The sequence below is a fragment of the Amblyomma mixtum genome, chromosome 4 (assembly GCF_055824585.1).
Source record: "Amblyomma mixtum isolate Tamu chromosome 4, ASM5582458v1, whole genome shotgun sequence".
Lineage (NCBI taxonomy): Eukaryota > Metazoa > Arthropoda > Arachnida > Ixodida > Ixodidae > Amblyomma > Amblyomma mixtum.
In genome coordinates, this window is record NC_143015.1 from 17,776,970 (window position 1) to 17,797,022 (window position 20,053).

A 20,053-nucleotide genomic window follows, 5' to 3' on the forward strand; every position below is an offset into this window, starting at 1 on the left:
AGAAATTATAGAGGCCCGTGTACTGTGCGATGTCAGTGCACGTTAAAGAACCCCAGGTGGTCGACATTTCCGGAGCCCTCCACTACGGCGTCTCTCATAGCCTTAGTCGCTTTGGGACGTTAGACCCCATAAACAAACAAACAAACATCCTTATTCACGTACAGCCGGTATCCGCGACCATCGGATGACAGGACGGTGCATATAAGGAACAGCGATGAATCATGTTTTATGCTTTGTGATAAGAGCAACCTAATCTACCTTAGTTCCCGCTCTAATACAGGCTTTTTCTTTACCCGCTGAGCATTTATTATTGTGGTTTGCACAGCGTATTTTAATGACACCTTGATCTTTTCAGAATCAGAGCGGGTAACATCTCGGCGCCCGGCAGTAATCATGGACGACGGGCTACCCGCCAGGGCTGCTGCATCAGCTACCGCGATGATGCTGGACGAATGGCCTGGTCACCGTCTGACCAACGTAGATGGCGCCACTGCACGGTTCTCGGGCACAACCGTCCATTTCCGGTCGCCGTGCACCGCGGCCGACGGCCGCACATGCCAGATAGCCCGGTACCTGGCCGCTTGGAACGAATTCCTCAGCCAGGCCCACTTGGAGCTGCGCGAACTGCCCAGTGTCCGCTGGGAGCTGCGTCTGGCGAGCTTCGACGGGCCGCACCCCGTGGATACCTGGCAAGACCAGCTGCACGAGACCGCAACACTCGTCTACTGGCTGCTGAAGACACACCGCTGTGTCACGGCCCTCGAAGTGGGACCGTACCGGCTGCGAGAGTATGAAGCGGTGCTCTGTCGTTGCCTTAAGGAGCAGTCCTCTGTGAAATATCTCAAGTTACGATTTCCGCGGTTTCAAACGCACACGATGCTTTGTGACCTCATAACTTCTCTGGAGAGTCTGGAAGAATTCGAGTGCACGGCAGCCGAGGAATGTTCGGAGCCATTCATGGATGTTCTAACGGCGCTTCTCTCGACCACGACGTCACTGACTGTTCTCAAGATCCCAGAGTTGCGCATGAAAGCCCAGGACGCTGAGAAATTCTTGACCGCACTCCGCACGAACTCTACACTGAAAGAGCTCTCGCTGCACGATTCGTTCGCCAACGACAGTTGCCGGGTAGCTTTTGCGGAGTATTTGAAGAACTGCTCTACATTAACGACACTGAATATTGTAGCATCTAGCGGGCAAGCTCATGATTCGCTGCTGTCGATTCTGGAGAGCTTGCTAACGAATAAGCAGCTTTGTGACGTATGCCTCACGGGTTTTGTTCTTGAAAAGAGTAGCGTGCAGCTTTTGACGAAGATACTAGCAGAGAACGATGTCATTCGCGGCCTCAGCCTTGTTTCAACCTTAAGCGATACTGAAACTGAGCAAGGAATGGCCGGTTTGCTCCTGGCGCTGGGTAAGAACGAGACAATAAGAACAGTTAGATTTCCGTACCGCATGTTTCAACCGGAGCTATGGCGACAATTTCTGACCCTGCTGCCAACAAAGGCAAGTATACAAAAGGTGACTGTTGAGCTGGATACGACAGACAGTGACCGTCTGTGTGAAATTTATGAAACCCTGAACGATATCACCAAAGGAGAGCAAGTGCTTACCGCAAACTGCCACGCTTGTTGCGTCTTCTACTTTTGCCAATGCTCTGGATATTCACAGTTCTCGGCATGCCTCCGCAGCGGGACAGAAGACAAGTTTTCACGAGCTCTGCAACGCTTGTCGTCGTTCTCTCTTGTTACGTCCGCTCACCTGGACATCTGGACGGCCGTATTGGAGGACATCCACTGCTCAGCCATCGCTCGTTACATCGAAACGACGACAACGCTTAGAGAGCTGCATTTGATATCGTGGTGTCACAACTTCTTTTCGGACGCCCGGACCGAGCGCTGGAGAGGCATTGTGCTCTCGCTGTCCCGGAACACGAGTCTGGAAGAACTGCGGCTGAGGGCCGTGTGCATGCACCTGGAGGACGTCGAGCTCCTGGCGAGTGTGATCAGGTCGAGCCGGCGCCTGCACACGGTCCACTTCATACCCGAGAGAACCAGCTGCGCCGCCACGTTTCTTCGGGCGCTGTCAGCGGGACTGGCGGACAACCACACGCTCCTCAGCTTCACTCTTCACTGGGGTGTCAACAGCGACATGGCCAGGGACTGGCTGGCGGTCTCCACTACCGCTGCGCGCAACTCGGGCCTCCTGACACGTGCGGCTCGGTTCGTCGCTGGCGCTCGAAATGACAGGTAAGCTGTTTTCAGCTCCTAATCTGGCACGTAATGGGAGATCTTGAAGGGTCCGAAAAGTGTGAAGGTTCCGAGGATGAAGTCTCCACCAACCTTCAGGAGATTCGAAACGCAATAGGTGCACGAAAGCACACAAAGCGTGTGAATTGGGGCTCTTAATCTTCATAAAGGGAGGAGCACCTGACGCTTTACAGAACGATGCTCAGTAAAACTACCCGGATATGCAAAACGCATCGAGTCGTAATTACTGGAAACCCCACATTAGAGACCCAGGAAACGAAAGCAGGCTTTCGGACAGGACGCGCAGACTAACAACTACATTTATTAACGAAGACGTGCTATTTATACGCTGGGTGAAAACGGCATAAGTGCCACGTGCACGCATCCACCTGATCTTTTACCATCATTAGGCGTTTAATAAAAAGACAAAAAGGGAAGGACTGCAGCAGTGCTCATGATCAATGCAGGGAGTACGCATAAATCTTCATTCCAAAAAAAGGTGCTAGAAACGTTTTACGACGCGGCATGTGGGGATCGTTTTCTTTGGACCAACCAGGTGTGTTGCACCCATAAAAAATAACGAGCATTCACCGACGTCACACTGGCTGATATTTCGCTGTCTAGGAGCGCTGTGAAAGACCGCCGACGTGTCAAACGGGATTATGCTTTCCTGCTCTGGCCTACAGTGCTGGCACTACACACTGAACAAGACACTGGCGCACGTGACCGCATTTCAATATCCTCTCATGTCCAGACATATAAGTAGCTTAGGCTTGCGTCTTTCCATCGGTGCGTGCAGGACATCACCCATAAATAGTCTGTGTATACAAACCAACGAACCTTCACTTGCAGACAGAATGGACATGCTCACATGCTCGTACATTCTAAAAATCCATTCACTGCAGAAGCATATTGTATGTTACCCCATTGCTATGAAGTGCGCATCTAGAACACTAACAAGTTACCGCAAGCAACCCGGGCACTGCTCTTGCTGTTCGAAGAGACGTGCAATAACCTTGGCGTACTAGAAAAATTGCCGAGCATTGAACTTAGTCAATCACAATTTGTTTTGATACTCGAAAGGCTAAGGAAAAGGGGATTTTTTTCCGTTCAATAACCAACGCACCCCTTTTCACCCAGCACTGCTCTTAGAAATTTGGGACATGTCTTGTGTTATTAGATTTTAATAGAAGCAGGTTTTCTTAAAAGAATGTAAATTATGACCCAGTACTTTGCCTCATGCTCTGCTGCCACTCTCTCATTACTAAGAAAAAGGATGTTTTTTATTTGATTGGTTGGGAGCGTCGAGATCCTTGCCCAGCCAAGGATAGCCGCTGAGGCTACCTGTCCTTCTTTAAAGCGTTTACCATCAGTCATTTATAAATTTCGTTTCCTCTGTTACTGCTAAGTAGTAGACACTTTTTAGGCCTTCTTCACCACCGCTCGGACCACTTTCCACGTCTTTATCAAATTCCGCTGAAAAAGTTTCCTTTACTTTATGCTTGACGCATGATGACCTTAGCTGCCCATGTGCCATGAAACCCAGCAAACACACTTAAAATGATGGAAGCGCAGCGCGCAACGGAAAGGAAAATGATGGTATAATGTTAAGTGAAAAGTAGAGAGCAGAGTTATGGGACAAACGTGAGTCGATGTCATCATCATCATAATCATCACCAGACTGTCTAGGCCCACTGCTGGTCAAAGGCGTCTCCAATTAGCCCTGTCCTGTGCCAGCTGCGGCCACCCTATCCCCGCAGGTGAGTCGATGTCATCGTAATCGAAATGAAGAAATGGCCTGTAATGAGACAACGTAACTAATGGTCGTTAAAGGAAAGGGACTGTGTTCCATAAGCAGGCAAGCATAGCAGCGGATGGCAGAAGGTCAGGTGGACGGTTGAGATTAGGAAGGGTGCTAAAATAAAAGAGCCGCAGCTGGCACAGGGCCAGGTTCCTATCAGTGAGACAGCCCTTTGTCCTGCATTGGGTCGTAGTTAGGTTCATGATGATGATGAGGTAAATAATGAAATGCGTGAGTTAAAAAAGAACAAGGCGCTTACATTCTATCGAATAACGCTGCACAGCATAATCGTATAAAAACTCCTTATTTGCGTTTGTCGACGGTGTGCAAGGTGTCTTTTCACGCTGAATTTCTGTATTAGTTCTTTTAAGCGATGCGATGACCTGCTAAATGACGTCAGCACAGAGCATGTTCTCTCGCGAACCACCGTGTCGCGAACGGACGTGACAGTATTGTGGCGCGCGCCCCCTATAGACGCTTTACAGCGGCGTATCATGGGGGCTGCCATCTTTGATCACGTGATCACGCCGCCATTACTCGCCTCCTGACCGCTCGGCGCGCGCCTCGTCGCGACGGCTGCTGCGTCTGATGTTGCGCTTCCGACAGGCAGTGTTTCAGCTGATACGGTTGTAATGGAGTGGGAAGACGACACTGTGGTTGTTCCGAAGCTTCGAAGGACGTGTGAAAACCCCAAGTTGATCACTTTAGGCGTGAAAACGTGATCGGGCTTCATGGCGCGGAGAGCCGCTGAGCTCTTCGCCTGTTCGAGGCAACGGATGGGTCGCCTGAATACCGCTGAAGGCTTTGCTTAATATTTTTTATTGTTATTATCTAAAACAGCAAGGTTTAATGAGCCTGCGGCTGCGCAGGTCATTGTCGTATTGTGTACATGCATGCGGAGACTACTCTAAAACGCTTACATGCACATCGTACTCATTTGTTTACAACCTGTTAAAGGTGCTTAGGAAGCCTAAAATACTTTCTGTTGGTTTGCTAAACAAAGGAAGGCGGCAAAAATAAATAAACAAACAAACGTTACCCAATCAAGTAAGCAGTACCATGCATCAAGCAGCCTTCACAAGCTTGCATGCAATCGTTTACAAGGATTCCGCGATATAATTGTTATAAACCGCGTATGGCAGAGCATTCACTACAAGAGGTTCACAATTATGTCAGCCTCACATAGTTTAAAATTGTGGTACGCTCCACGCTCGATATGCGGACATGAAAATGCTCGAGGTCTCGCTGGTTGTAAGTAATCAGCCGGAGTCACTTCTAGTGACTGTCTCGCATGGATCGCGAGGAATTCACAACCGCAGAGCACAGCAGCCGTAACAGCTTTATTCCGATTGTGGTCCACGAAAACCGCGCTACTTGGAGCGAAGTTCAACAGAAGCACCAAGGCGGTGTGTGATACACGAACTGACGGTAAGCGTTGTCCGCTCGAACGGCTATGCACTGCACAATATACAGTTGCGGTATGCAAGAGCGTAAGTCGTGTTTTGTTTTTGTGACTTTTCGGTGGCGGGACAGCTTGTTCATGCGGCTATGTTGCGCACTTACCCTCGCAGATTTTCCAAGATCGAGACCTTTCCTTCTATATTCGCTGTCTAGCGCTCGCCAACATGTGTGTTGCTTTCGCCCGTTCGGAAAGGGTGGATGTCCAAGGTGCGCGAACAGGGGCATTACCTCTTTGTGTAGTTCGGTCCCGTGAAGCCCGCAAACGATCGCATCCCGCACCATTAACTGTTTGTCGCAATTCTTGCAATCCACAGCAGAGCATATATTTTCTCTTTCCGCACTTCCACTGCTGCGTCGAAGCACACGCGCCGGCGACTTACGAGGCAAGTAATGACACAGTATTCCGAGTGCACCTGTGGCGCCATCTGGTTTCAAACGGAAGAACTGCGCGCTGTAAACGATCTATACGTCAGCAGTCATGGTGACTGTTTTCTAGCCGTGCTTGCAGATGTCGCCACTATACCGCTGCCGGCACTATAGTCTGCTCGTTTTTATTTTGAGCAATAGCCATGAAAAGAGGCGGTGTAGTAGCAGGTCTCATCAGGCTTGACCGCATCATAGGCGCGCTGAGACACTGGCGTTCCCGATGTTTGGACGCAACAATTGACCGCGCTCTTGAACGAACGCACTCATCTGAAACACAAGGTAAAGCCCCTAAATAAAAATTGTTTCATTGAGGGGCTTTAACACAAGGGGTTGTGGCGTGCCATCTATTGTCGACCGCCAGAAATACTTCGAGCAGCTCCACTCTATGTGCGAAAACTGCGTGCAGATGGCGTCAGTGCAAAGAGCGCTGCGCGCGCAAGTGCCTCCTAGTCAATTTTTAAAAATGAAAACTAGTCTAAGGGAATTAAATGACGCTGTAACTGACTCCCTGCACTGCGAATACCTAAACTGCGCTGTGAGGAAAGCGATGAAAGAGATCCATAACTACAGCGCAAACGACAGGACAGAGATGAAGAAGGGACACCACACAGCGCTGACTCACAACTAAAGTTTATTGGATGCCAGAAGGTATAAATACCTCCCTGGCGGCCAGAAAGAATGCAGTCCACACTTACATGCGTGACTGACATAATAGTGTACCAGTCATATGCCGCCAAGCAAATCACATGCGCGAGAATACAATATAAGCAGTGACAGAATACAATATAATCAGTGAGCAAGCACTTGTCAATATTCGCAATCAAGGTATCTTCTTTCTTTTTCTGACAACGCGACAGATGAAGCACTGATGCATTCTTCCGAGAGCCTACCTATTAAGTGAGCTTCAATGATCTCCCTTGCTAACGAGTCACGGTTCTTTTCTAACACTGCACTTTCCTGATAGTTTGGCGCACAGACGTAGGTGTCATCGTCATCTTCAGTGCCTTTGCAGTGCCTGCAATGTTTCGCCACGTGGCCAGAGATAGCGACACGGGAGACATAATACTCATGCTCTCTGAGTCTTTCGTTTAAACATCGGCCGGTTTGGCCGATGTATCGCTTACCACAAGACAGTGGCAGCGAATATATCACCCCTTCCTGTCAAGGCACGAACTGTTTTGCGTGCTTTATCGGGCACTTGCGCGATTCTTTAATCTCTGAATTGACATTCTTAATCAGGCTGGACAGTCGTTTGGGCGCCGAAAAGACGACATCAACGCCTGCATGTTGTCCGATTCTTTTCAGATTGTGCGACACTTTGTGAAGATATGGCAGCACAACAATCTTCTTTTTCTTCGTCTCTTTCGTACATTTACTATTCACTTTGGATTTTAACTTTTCCAGTAGTTTTCCTGCCACGGAAACTAATAATTCAGACGGGTAGCCTGCCTTTGCCAGGCGGTCTACTTGGTTGCTGAAGCTATGCTTCAACCTGTGTTCACAGGATTTGTTGACTGTGTTGCTAAAAACGGTATGTACAATTGCTCTCTTCACCAGCTTGGAGTGAGCTGATGAAAACGGCAAGATGGGCTTAACAGCACGGGGCTCATAAGCCCAACAAACATGAGATGGAGTGAAATGAAGCGAAAGATCTAAAAACCTAATAAAATCATTCAATGGTACTTCGTGTGTTAAAACCAATGGTGTGAGGCATTCTCAGAACAATTGAAGAGAGCAATTGTACATACCGTTTTTAGCAACACAGTCAACAAATCCTGTGAACACAGGTTGAAGCATAGCTTCAGCAACCAAGTAGACCGCCTGGCAAAGGCAGGCTACCCGTCTGAATTATTAGTTTCCGTGGCAGGAAAACTACTGGAAAAGTTAAAATCAAAAGGAAATAGTAAATGTACGAAAGAGACGAAGAAAAAGAAGATTGTTGTGCTGCCATATCTTCACAAAGTGTCGCACAATCTGAAAAGAATCGGACAACATGCAGGCGTTGATGTCGTCTTTTCGGCGCCCAAACGACTGTCCAGCCTGATTAAGAATGTCAATTCAGAGATTAAAGAATCGCGCAAGTGCCCGATAAAGCACGCAAAACAGTTCGTGCCTTGCCAGGAAGGGGTGATATATTCGCTGCCACTGTCTTGTGGTAAGCGATACATCGGCCAAACCGGCCGATGTTTAAACGAAAGACTCAGAGAGCATGAGTATAATGTCTCCCGTGTCGCTATCTCTGGCCACGTGGCGAAACATTGCAGGCACTGCAAAGGCACTGAAGATGACGATGACACCTACGTCTGTGCGCCAAACTATCAGGAAAGTGCAGTGTTAGAAAAGAACCGTGACTCGTTAGCAAGGAAGATCATTGAAGCTCACTTAATAGGTAGGCTCTCGGAAGAATGCATCAGTGCTTCATCTGCCGCGTTGTCAGAAAAAGAAAGAAGATACCTTGATTGCGAATATTGACAAGTGCTTGCTCACTGATTATATTGTATTCTGTCACTGCTTATATTGTATTCTCGCGCATGTGATTTGCTTGGCGGCATATGACTGGTACACTATTATGTCAGTCACGCATGTAAGTGTGGACTGCATTCTTTCTGGCCGCCAGGGAGGTATTTATACCTTCTGGCATCCAATAAACTTTAGTTGTGAAAAGGTGTCCCTTCTTCATCTCTGTCCTGTCGTTTGCGCTGTAGTTATGGATCATCAAAAACACCAACTCGCCCAACAAATGCTTTTGATGAAAGAGAGAAAAAAAAACGGAAAACTAAGAATCGCGCCCTATTCGATGTCTCCGGAATAACTTCTATCACCTGGGCGTAGCCTTTTAGGAGTTCGGGTTCTTCAACGCCTGCCTACCGATATCGCATCGAACACGTCTATATCTATGTAGAAACGCAGCCGCCGAGGCCGGGACAGACCGCGCTGGAGTATACGTGTAGCTTCTGTATGAAAGGAAACATTCTTTCTAGATCCTTTGGCATATCGTACTTGAACCTGCGCGAACGAGGCAGGAACGTGGAATGAGATGTACACACAAGGTATTTGTAATCCTGGCCCGTCTTCTGAATGAGGAACGGTCATTATACTGTATTGCTAGTTCTGCACTGAAGTTGGTGATGTCTTATGGGCGTTATCTGTGGAGAGGAATACTATTTTTTATGAAGGGAAAAGTACTCTTTTATGCTGTAATAAGTGGCTGAATGTTCCCTTTAACATTGGCGAAAGGGAACTTCGCGTCGTTCATCTACATAGCGACCATTGTGTCGTCTCAGGTCTTGCGTTTTCTCCCGTTGTAGTTCAGTGGCCTGTAGAGTTTACATTTGCTTCAGCCAGTCACAATGTACTACGTACGCTGTGAAGAACTGGGGGCTCATGCACGGCGAAGCTTATGGGCGCTTTCTGTGGTCCAATCGCACTTGCATATAATGAACAGTCTCTGAGTTCCCGTTATTTGCTTTAAGCTCGAAATGCGCCTCCTTTTGTTTGTCTTCAGTCAATGTGCCCTTTCTTCGACACTCAGCATCTAGACTCATCATGTGCTAACGGTGCTGTTCAGAAAGGAGAAAGCTGTAATGTGTTATGAAGGCTTGATTACTGTCTTCAAAACCGCGCATAAGTAAAAATGGGAAAATGCGCGCTCTTAGCGCAGGTTTAACTCCACTACTAAATTTACTGAATAAGTAATATTTTACAGTTAACGCTGTAGATTCTGCGATAGATTTAAGGGCTATAAGCTAAAATTAAGCCATATTTCGGTGTAAAATGGGGGAAAATAGAATAGTGACTAATTTATAATAAGGGAGTAATTACTCACCGACATCCACCCAAACGCAGCCATAAGGCTACAAAGGAAAGCTGTACAGCTTTCTCAGAAACTTCGCAGTTAAATTTCGTCCCGGTCCGGGGTTCGAACTCGGGACCACCTCTTCACCGGAGCAGTCGCTCTACCGACTGAGCTAACCGGAACGGCAAGCTTATGGTAGGACGAGAGCGAATTGATCAATAACTGGAAGAGGGAACAGTGTTGGTCAAATGCTTAGGGGAAGCCCCTAGGGTAGAGAATATTTTTAATAAAGGACTAATTGCTCATTGACATCCACCTAGGCGCCACCATAAGGCTACAAAGGAAAGCTGGACAGCTTTCTCAGAAACATCGCAGTTAAAGAAAAAACCTTCCTTGTCCGGGGTTCGTACCCGGGCCACCGCTTTACAAATCTATTTCACTCTGGGGCTTCCCCTAAGCATTTGACCAGTGACTAATTTACTTGGCCGGTGGCGCTCGTCACTGCCCCGATTTAAAAAGGACGCAAATAAAAATCATCCATTCACCCCTCTTGCGCAAAAACTTGGCACGAGCTTCATGGATCGCACTTGTGATAGACAATGGTAACAGAGCAATAAGCTATTCAGCGTCAAACTAACTTTACTAAAATACACAGGGGAGCAAGCACAAATGAACGGAGGTAGAAAAAGAAGGTGCATTGTTTTGCATGGGCGTAAATTCAACATCGCAATGTACCAACAGCTGGCAGAGAGTTCTCTTCGCAAAGCACCACGAAGTTCCGTCGACATCCGAAGATTGACGTCGTTTAGGAGGCGGAATTAAAGGCGTAGGAACTGTCGAGGAATCGCATACGAGCTAAAGTTGGCGCCTTCGTCAGCTGCCTGTTCCGCATTCTCCCCTTTCAAGGTTTAAAACACGCGAAGAGGCCAACGAGTTCTCACGGTAAGCACGATCGCGAAGAGAAATCAGCTTTCGAATATGTCCTCGCAGCTCTCAGGGGGGTTAATAAATACGCCGTACTTACGCGGGCGTAAGCGAACCCGTTCTCCCATCAAAGCGAAAAAAGGGCAAAACCAGCGGTTGCTCTATTACTCCATAGAATATTTCCCCTTTCAGTAACCTTAATAAATTAATAATAACTTTAATAAAATGTACACAAAATAAAATAAAATAATGATTTCAATATATGAAAAGCTGAAAGATACAAGAAGAACATAAAACAAAATATGAATTACTTGCGTGACACGGCACACGTTTCACTAAATGCACAAGTTTATCCTATCAGACACAGCGAACTGTGGCATATTCCAACCTGCCGCACAATATATGGTACACATAGTCTAGCAAACACGTTGCCCCGTGTTCTAAATAAGTATCAAATTGCACAAGTTGATCTTTCACGTGCATGCCGCCAAGTTATACACGATGTATGTGCCAGTTTATAGATCATTGCTTCTTTATTCCTTCACTGCTTCTTTATCTTTTTCGTCTCCGTATAGTGTTGACCTAATTTGAGTAACCGAATTCCTGTTGTTCGATGACGTGTATTTTTCAGTTTCCTTTTTTTGTTACCATTTTTTGTTGTACACTTCATTCCTTGTCATTTTTCTAATAATACGCAAAACCATTTTTGATAACTATTGCTAGCATTTTGAGATTCTATTTGTTTTAAACATTTATGTTACCTGCTGCCCTGCAATGTAGAGGCCGAGGGGCACGTCAAGCCAAAATTTCTGGCTTTTTTTCATCGGCCCTCACCATGTGTACATGGGAAATAAATTGAAATTGAAAATTGAAATTGAAAAATCGAGCAAAAGATGGCATGCAGGTCATTTTGAGAAGGAATAAAAAATATCAAAGGAATTTTATCCTCATATAGTAGCAGTTTTCCACCGAAATCGCCAGGTGTGCCCAACGCCTCGTTCGCATTATCAGGAGTAGACATCCAACTATAAAAAACGAGTTAATTGGGCCAGATTTCCCACTGCGTAGATTTTTGACCAACCTGTTGTAAGGAACTTGTGCGGCTGCAGCAGTGGTTCGGTGGTTACGGTGCTCGGCTGCCGACGCGGAATGCGCTGGTTCGCATTCCGGTGGAGGCAAAATGTTAGAGGCCCGTGTACTGTGCGATGTCGGTGCACGTTAAAAAAACACCATGTGGTTGAAATTATCCGGAGCTCACCACTACGGTGTTCCTCGTAGACTTAGGTGCTTTGGGACCCGTAAAACCGAACCAATCTTGGTGCTGGCGCAATAAAACGCGGAAAGAGGGCAAGGAAAAACACCACGCTGATGGTTTTCCCGTGTGCTACCATCGTATAGCTGTTAAGGAAAACCAACGTGCCCAGCGTGTACATCGCTTTTGTGGAACTGTGAATTTCGTCACAAATAGTTCAGCTGTGCAACATTTAATGGTCTACTTGTTGTGAGGTTGGTGCAATCTGGCATACGTTGCATAAATGTAATTTGAAGTAAAAAAATATACCTGTGGCTTAGCTAAGGTCAAGCCTGGATTTCTCGAAGCGAAAATCTCTCGCTGCTTTTGAGCCAACTCCGAAGCTACCACTTCTAGATCGGTTGCTGCTTCTTCTCCTTCCATGGCGAGTGTCGGCGCCTGTTCTATGGGCAAGCGCGCCTTATATACCCCTCCTTTCAAATGCGCACTGCGCACGGCTGTGGCGAAAGGTCAAACGGTGGCGAGGAGGAGAAGCAGCGGCGCACATGCGCAGTAGCGTGCGGCGGCGGCGGCAGCGAAAGGTCAGGCGACGGAGTCAGCGGCGGCGACGGCAGCCACCTGCGCCGAACGTGACGTCGCTCGGTTTCGCGCATGCGCAGAAGTGGCCTCCGGCTCACGCGAAGCCGGTGTTGACGAGCCTAGTGAAGCTTTTTGCTTCAAAAACGAGGCCTGTAGGCGCGAACACAAAGTAGAAACAAGAACCATGCAGTGAATGGCAATTATGCCTTATTCACGAAAAGTAATTTGGTATACGGTTTGGTTTATGGCGGTTTAACGTCCCAAAGCTACTCAAGCTATGAAGGACGTACGTAGTGCAGGGTTCGGGAAATTTCGACCACCTCGAATTATTTAACGTGCACTGACATCGCACAGTGCACGTGCGTCTAGAATTTCACCTCCATCGAAATTCGACCGTCACGGCCGGGATCGAACCCACGTATTTCGGGTCAGCATCTAAGCGCCAAAACCGCGGACCCACCGCGGCGGCGCAAAGTAAACTATAGAAGAAAATGCGCAATTAATGTGATGACATAGGCCACAGCAAAATAAGTTTGAGGAATACACGCAGGAAAAGCTATTATCTTAATCCAAGCTTCCGCTCCCAAACAGAATTCGACGGTTAGGTTTGAAATGCGGCGTTTTCTTTCCGGTAAGAAAAGCATCTATTAACTTTGGAGAAGCTTTACGTGGGTGGTAATGCAGAACGTGTGTGCCTGAAATCATCAGCTCGGATTCTGGTACAAGGGGAGATGAGCGGCCGCGTTTTAAAATGACGCCGCCTGCTCTGAGAGCACATGCACTCACGGTCAGGGTAATCTCACTCGCGCGTGGCTCACCCTGTAATCTCGCGCGTAGTAATCTCACCCTGTAATGGCTAGCCATTGAAACGGGGAATAAATGTTATGAACTTCCTCAATTTCATCACTGATAATCTGTTCAAATAAAAAAAAGCACAAAAAAATTCAGGAGGGCACTCTTTTGACCGAAAGTGCGGTGAGACGAAACCTTTGCGTTTGGGAGGCATCCGTCTCATTCGACGCCTTTCTACAAACACTCTCCAGCGTTCAACAAGGGGAAGCTTTGGGCCAGTTGGTCAGACATGTTGGGGAGGAGGAATAACCGCAAACTTGACAGGACTGAAGATCGAGAAGAGGACAGGACGAGCGGTAACTAGCAACTGAAGTTTATTGAAAAAAAGACATGTTGCAGCAAAGGTTGCATCTGCGCATAGCGTACGGGAACTAAGATAGTGACACGTGGAACACACAAGATAATTAATGATATACATCGAAACGAACAAGAAACGAACAAAAAACAACAAAGAAATGCCCGTCACAGGTTTAACAGAAACCGGGTCTCTTTATCTAAAAGCGCCACGGAAGGCTCACTCACACACATATCAAGCCCAAGTTTGCGCATGTGTGCCGCCTTTAAAATCTCTCTTTCGAGCCTCGACCTGCCCCTTCCGATGATGGTGGCTTTGTTGAACTGTGGGTAGCAGCCATCGCATTCCCTGCAGTGTCTCGGCAGATTTGCGCCATTATCAGGTTGCAAGGAGCGGAAGTGCTGTCGCAGCCTATCGTTTAGACATTGACCCGTCTGGCCAACGTATACTCTGCCGCATCGCAACGGGAACTGGTATACCACATCAGTGGCACAGTTGACATATCTATTTATTTATTTATTTATCATCATACCCACAGCGCCATTGGCTGGCATTACAGTGGGGGGGTAGAAGAAAAAGTACACAAATGCCACCGCGTGCAGGTGGTTACAAAAAAAAAAGATAACAATGAGATAGAAAGAACACGGAATTATTATACACAAAAAAATGTCACAGCATGGAAGAAAATGAATCATTTGATAATATGGACACTACTTCCTCAGGCAGCTTGTTCCATTCCGAAACCGTTTTGGGGAAAAAAGACATTTTAAAAAGGTCAGTCCGGCACCTGTATTCTTTAACTTTAAGTGAATGATCTCTACGTAAAGACACGTAATCAGGGTTGGCTATATATTTGGTTCTGTCTATTCCAGTTCTAGAATGAAATATATTATGAAATAATTTTAAACGCAGTACTTTCCTACGTTTTTGATGCTATGTTTTTGATGCTGTGCTCATGCTTCGTCGTGCACGCGACACTGCGCTTACCTTCCGCCACGCTCCCGCAGAGCTGCGATAGCTTGCAAGGGGCTGAGAAAGCAATTTGAATGCCTTGCCTACCTGCCACCCTCTTGAGGTTATGGGCCATCTTGTGCACATAGGGGACAACTTCAAGCGGCCTTTTGTCCAGAGGGATCGCCTCCTCTTGGCCACGCACCTTGTTCCGCAGTTTCCACAACAGAGATTCCGCCACTGCTTGGAGAACGGGTGGTGGAAAGCCTGACTGCAGCAACTTATCCACTTGGCCCTGAAAACTACCTGCAGCTTTGTGCTGGCATGACTTTGAGAGAGCTGACCTCATACAGGTCATGGCTATGCCTCTCTTAATTAGTTTGGAGTGGCAGGAAGAGAAGGGTAACACGGCCTTTTTTGAACGCGGCCTGTAGGCCCAGCACACGTGGTCATTGGAGCTAAAAGAAAGCTGCAAGTCTAAAAACTGGATGCACTGATCTTGCTGTTTTTCAAGAGTGAAGTTTAAGGAATGGGAACAATGCTTGAAAACCGCAAGTACGTCCCCCGCGACTGTGTCATGACGGGCTTCGTGGTCAACATTTAAAAGGACTAAGAAATCATCCACATATCTAAAAACCTTTTTAACACCAATGTTGGCAGCGTCAAGCTGAAGCTGAAGCTTGCGGTCAAACTTAGCAAGGAAAATTTCACACAGGACCAGCGCAACACAAGATCCAATGCAGATGCCCCGTTTCTGGGTGTACAGGTTCCCCTCAAATTTAACAAGGGTTGCGCAAAGGTAGTACCTTAGCAACTCTAAAAACCCGTCTCTGGAGACACCACAATCATTTTGGAAAGATACAACACCTGAAAGATCAATCAGCTCGCTGACCGCGGAATAAAGTTCGTCGTGCGGAATGGAATAAAAGAGCTCTTCAATGTCAATCGAAATGCTGAAATTCGCGCCGATGACACTCTCCTGCAGCACAGCTGTCACGCTAGCCGAGCTCGCAACCTTGAATGGATCTTCAGGACTGAGGTTGTTGAGGTGCTTCATGAGGTACCTGCTTAGAACACCCTGCCAGCTACCTTTCTCGGTCACGATGGTTCGTAGAGGGCACGAGTCTTTATGCGTCTTTGCAGAAAAGAACACAGACAGGGCATCTGCCTTGATAGCTTTCACTTGGTTGTGCAGGGCTTGAAGGTCCATCTCCTCGAGCAAATTCAGTGCAGCTTGCTTGACCTTCGAGGGTTTTAGTCTCGTCTCGTTGAAATTTTTGGTCACTGCCTGCTGGGCCTTCTCGCGGAACACACTTTGTGGGAGGACTGTGAAGCCGCCTTCCTTATCGGATAGGAGCAATGCCAGCTCACCCCTGCGCAAATCATCAGCGACTCTACCCAGGAGATCCTGGCTGTGCGACTTATGAGGAAAACACCTCATTACTACATCCACACCGTCTAAATGGCAGCGCTGACGCTCTTCCTTGGACGCCTTGTCCGCTATCCGCCGCACGAGTGCGAGCATGCCCTGCCTGCTGACTGGCGCATCCAAACAATATTTAGGCCCTCGCTCGAGTAAGGCTTGTGCCTCTTCTGTGAGGGAAGCTCCGTACAAGCGGAAAACAGGTACCTTTTCAGCAGCCACCTGTCTGCGTTTCCTCGGGAGGCTCAACCGCTGGTGATTCCAAAGGAAGTCCACGGACGAGCGGGCCGCTTTCTGATAGTCGGACAGGGTCCTCTGTCCCTGGCTCCCGCGACCGCACCACTCGAAGCAGAGCAGTTTCAACCACTCGTGCAAAAGTCGCACCTGACGCCAGCATTCCGCTTTCAGAATTTTGGTGATTCTTCTCCAGTGCCCAATTGAAGGGGGAAATGCCCCGAACGCTTTCTCGATGTCCGGGGGGCAGATAGAAGCACGAAGGAAATAGCCATAGGTTCTTGCTCGGCACTCAGTTGAAGCAATAAGGCTAGCACAGAAACCACACTTGCTGCTGGACGGATAGTGACACAAAAAAGAGCCCAATGTAGGAGAAATAAGGTTCAACAAGGGGAAGCTTTGGGCCAGTTGGTCAGACATGTTGGGGAGGAGGAATATGACCTGTATGAGGACCTGTATGAGGTCAGCTCTCTCAAAGTCATGCCAGCACAAAGCTGCAGGTAGTTTTCAGGGCCAAGTGGATAAGTTGCTGCAGTCAGGCTTTCCACCACCCGTTCTCCAAGCAGTGGCGGAATCTCTGTTGTGGAAACTGCGGAACAAGGTGCGTGGCCAAGAGGAGGCGATCCCTCTGGACAAAAGGCCGCTTGAAGTTGTCCCCTATGTGCACAAGATGGCCCATAACCTCAAGAGGGTGGCAGGTAGGCAAGGCATTCAAATTGTTTTCTCAGCCCCTTGCAAGCTATCGCAGCTCTGCGGGAGCGTGGCGGAAGGTAAGCGCAGTGTCGCGTGCACGACGAAGCATGAGCACAGATATGTCAACTGTGCCACTGATGTGGTATACCAGTTCCCGTTGCGATGCGGCAGAGTATACGTTGGCCAGACGGGTCAATGTCTAAACGATAGGCTGCGACAGCACTTCCGCTCCTTGAAACCTGATAATGGCGCAAATCTGCCGAGACACTGCAGGGAATGCGATGGCTGCTACCCACAGTTCAACAAAGCCACCATCATCGGAAGGGGCAGGTCGAGGCTCGAAAGAGAGATTTTAGAGGCGGCACACATGCGCAAACTTGGGCTTGATATGTGTGTGAGTGAGCCTTCCGTGGCGCTTTTAGATAAAGAGACCCGGTTTCTGTTAAACCTGTGACGGGCATTTCTTTGTTGTTTTTTGTTCGTTTCTTGTTCGTTTCGATGTATATCATTAATTATCTTGTGTGTTCCACGTGTCACTATCTTAGTTCCCGTACGCTATGCGCAGATGCAACCTTTGCTGCAACATGTCTTTTTTTCAGTAAACTTCAGTTGCTAGTTACCGCTCGTCCTGTCCTCTTCTCGATCTTCAGTCCTGTCAAGTTTGCGGTTATTCCTCCTCCCCAACTCTCCAGCGTCTTAGACACGGAGAACTACATACCGGGTATTTTTTTTAGAAGGTCCAAAATTTTTAAAGAAAGGTAAATTCCTGTAGATTTATTTTAACCCTGGGACTATACTGAGGGCTACGGCGGACGCCAGGTAACAGGCAAACTACTTTAATTAGTTCGCTGATTTACTGAATACGTTAACTTTTATAATTTTTATTTTAGGGGATATGTTGTACTAGCAGAATAGGAAATCGTCTTCCAAACAGTCCAGCCCAAAAAAAATTTTCCATCAAAAAATTTTTTGCGCGCGTTACGAAGAGAGAAAAAGTCACCCTGGTAGGCAGCTTCACACTGTAACACAGCGTCTGTGAGCGCCTGTGACGTAGTTCGCTCCGCCCTGCGCTTTGTGTCAGTGCGTTTTTGTTCCAACGCGGCATTCCCTGAGGCCGCGGAGCGAATCGAAACAAGCAGCGATAGCGCATGCCGCCCGTCTGGGCTTCAGGTGATATCAGCCGTGTGACGCAAAGCGCAGAGCGGAGCGAACTACGTCAGACGCCGCTCACCGCCGCTGAGTTATGGTGTGAAGATGCCTACCAGGGTGACTTTTTCGCGCCTCGTAACGTGCGTGAAAATTTTTTAATTAAAATCGTTTTTTCTCGGTTGGACTATTTGGAGGACGATCTCCAACTCTGCGAATACAACATAACACCTAAAAAAAAATTAGAAAAGTTTATTAACATATTTAGTTAGTCAGCGAACTAATTTATTTATTTATTTATTGTACCCTCAGGGCCAAAGGCATTACAGAGGGGAGTGGGTTAATTAGGATAAAGAACAATGAATATAATACAGTGAAAACAGGTAGTACAAAATGTTGTGTCCCCATATTGCTTTTGTGTGTGTGCGCCCCCGCGTCCTCCTCCTAACGACCACTCAATCCTCCTCCTAACGACCGCTTGCCCCTCGTCGCACGCTGTCGCCGGATGCCCCCCCACGGTGCGCCCCCGCACCCTCCTCCTGTTCTGGGAAGCCACTCCCTGCCGTGGACGCTTCTCCACTCCCTCCTTTCTTCGGGCGGCCAGTTCGGCTCCTGCCTCGGTCGACGCTGGTCGCACCCTCATCGGCTTTAAATAAACGAAGTCTAAAAGTACCGTGTGCGTCTTTCGCTGCATTCAACACAGCGACCGGACACGACAGTGGCGACGAGAAAGTGGATCCGACCCGCGCTACGCAACGCTATTGACAAGCCATGGCTACGCGAGGGTTTCCCAATCAGATACCAGAGTTCAACGGCTCATCGTGGTCATCGTGGGTTGGACGCCTTCAGTTCTACTTTGAAGCTAACAACATCACAGACCCAGCCTTGAAGAGGGCCAACCTGCTGACGCTGTGCGGGGAGCAGACCTACGATACTGTCTGCGCCCTTATTCAGCCAAGCACACCAGCGGCAGTGTCTTACGACGACATCGTAAAAGCGCTGCAAAAGCACTACGACCCAAGGCCATCCGAGGTCTACAGCCGGGCTCGCTTCCAACGACGAGATCAACTGGGAGGAGAAACTGTGAGCGCCTACGTAGCCGCGCTCAAGAAGCTCGCTGCCGACTGCAATTTTGGAACGCTGTCGACAACAGCTACCGGGCAGGAGGGAGACGCAGCTTCTTCTGCTAACACCACCATGCTTCCCTTGGACGTGATGTTACGCGACAGATTTGTGTGCGGACTGAGTGACGAGTCACTGCAGCAGCGCCTCTTCGCTGAGAAGGACCTCACATTCAGCAAAGCTTACGACATCGCCGTTCGAGCGGAGAGCGCCGGTCACCAGCAGAGAGGGATTCGCCGGAACACCGAGCCGGTACACCAGACAAGCAACCAGGTGCGCAAGCCTTCTGTTGTTGTAAAATCGGTCAAAAAGGCACAACGCTGCTGGCGGTGTGACGACCAACACAACCCCCAGGGATGTCGATTCCAGTCAGCCACGTGTAATTTTTGCCACAAGCGAGGGCATATCGAAAGAGCATGCATTACGAAACGGAGACTTGCCAAGATAAAGTCACCTTCCCAGCCTAATCACAGCGTCAACGCCTCAGAGAATACGCCGCTATCTGATCTCCATGGAACAACATCAGCAACACCATCTGTGTTGTACGACCTGAACACCATGAATCTCGGCACGCGACCGAAGATTTTTACAGAAGTAAGCGTACATCACCAGCTGATTAAGTTCGAGGTGGACTCCGGCGCAGCCTGTACTCTGATCAGTGAGGACACGTTCCGAACTTCATGGCCATCTGACGCACCAGCCCTGCAACAAGACGACACGCACCTGCGAACGTGGTCAGGACAGAATCTGCCACTATTGGGCTCTGCCAACGTGCAGGTTAACTACAACGGCCAGACCCATACGCTACCTCTGCTTGTTATGAAGGGCACAGGATCAAGCCTTCTAGGG

The 20,053-nt window shown here is 48.3% G+C and overlaps 1 protein-coding gene across 1 annotated transcript in view; it reads left to right on the plus strand.

The window, feature by feature from the left end:
• The first annotated feature begins 393 nt into the window (after window positions 1-393).
• The window catches only part of LOC149345792 (uncharacterized), a 47,158-nt gene continuing 27,498 nt past the window's right edge, over window positions 394-20,053 (plus strand). Inside the window, exon 1 of the mRNA XM_089586230.1 lies at window positions 394-2,249. Coding sequence (XP_089442356.1) covers window positions 394-2,249 — 1,856 coding nt within the window. The remainder of the gene's footprint in view (window positions 2,250-20,053) is intronic.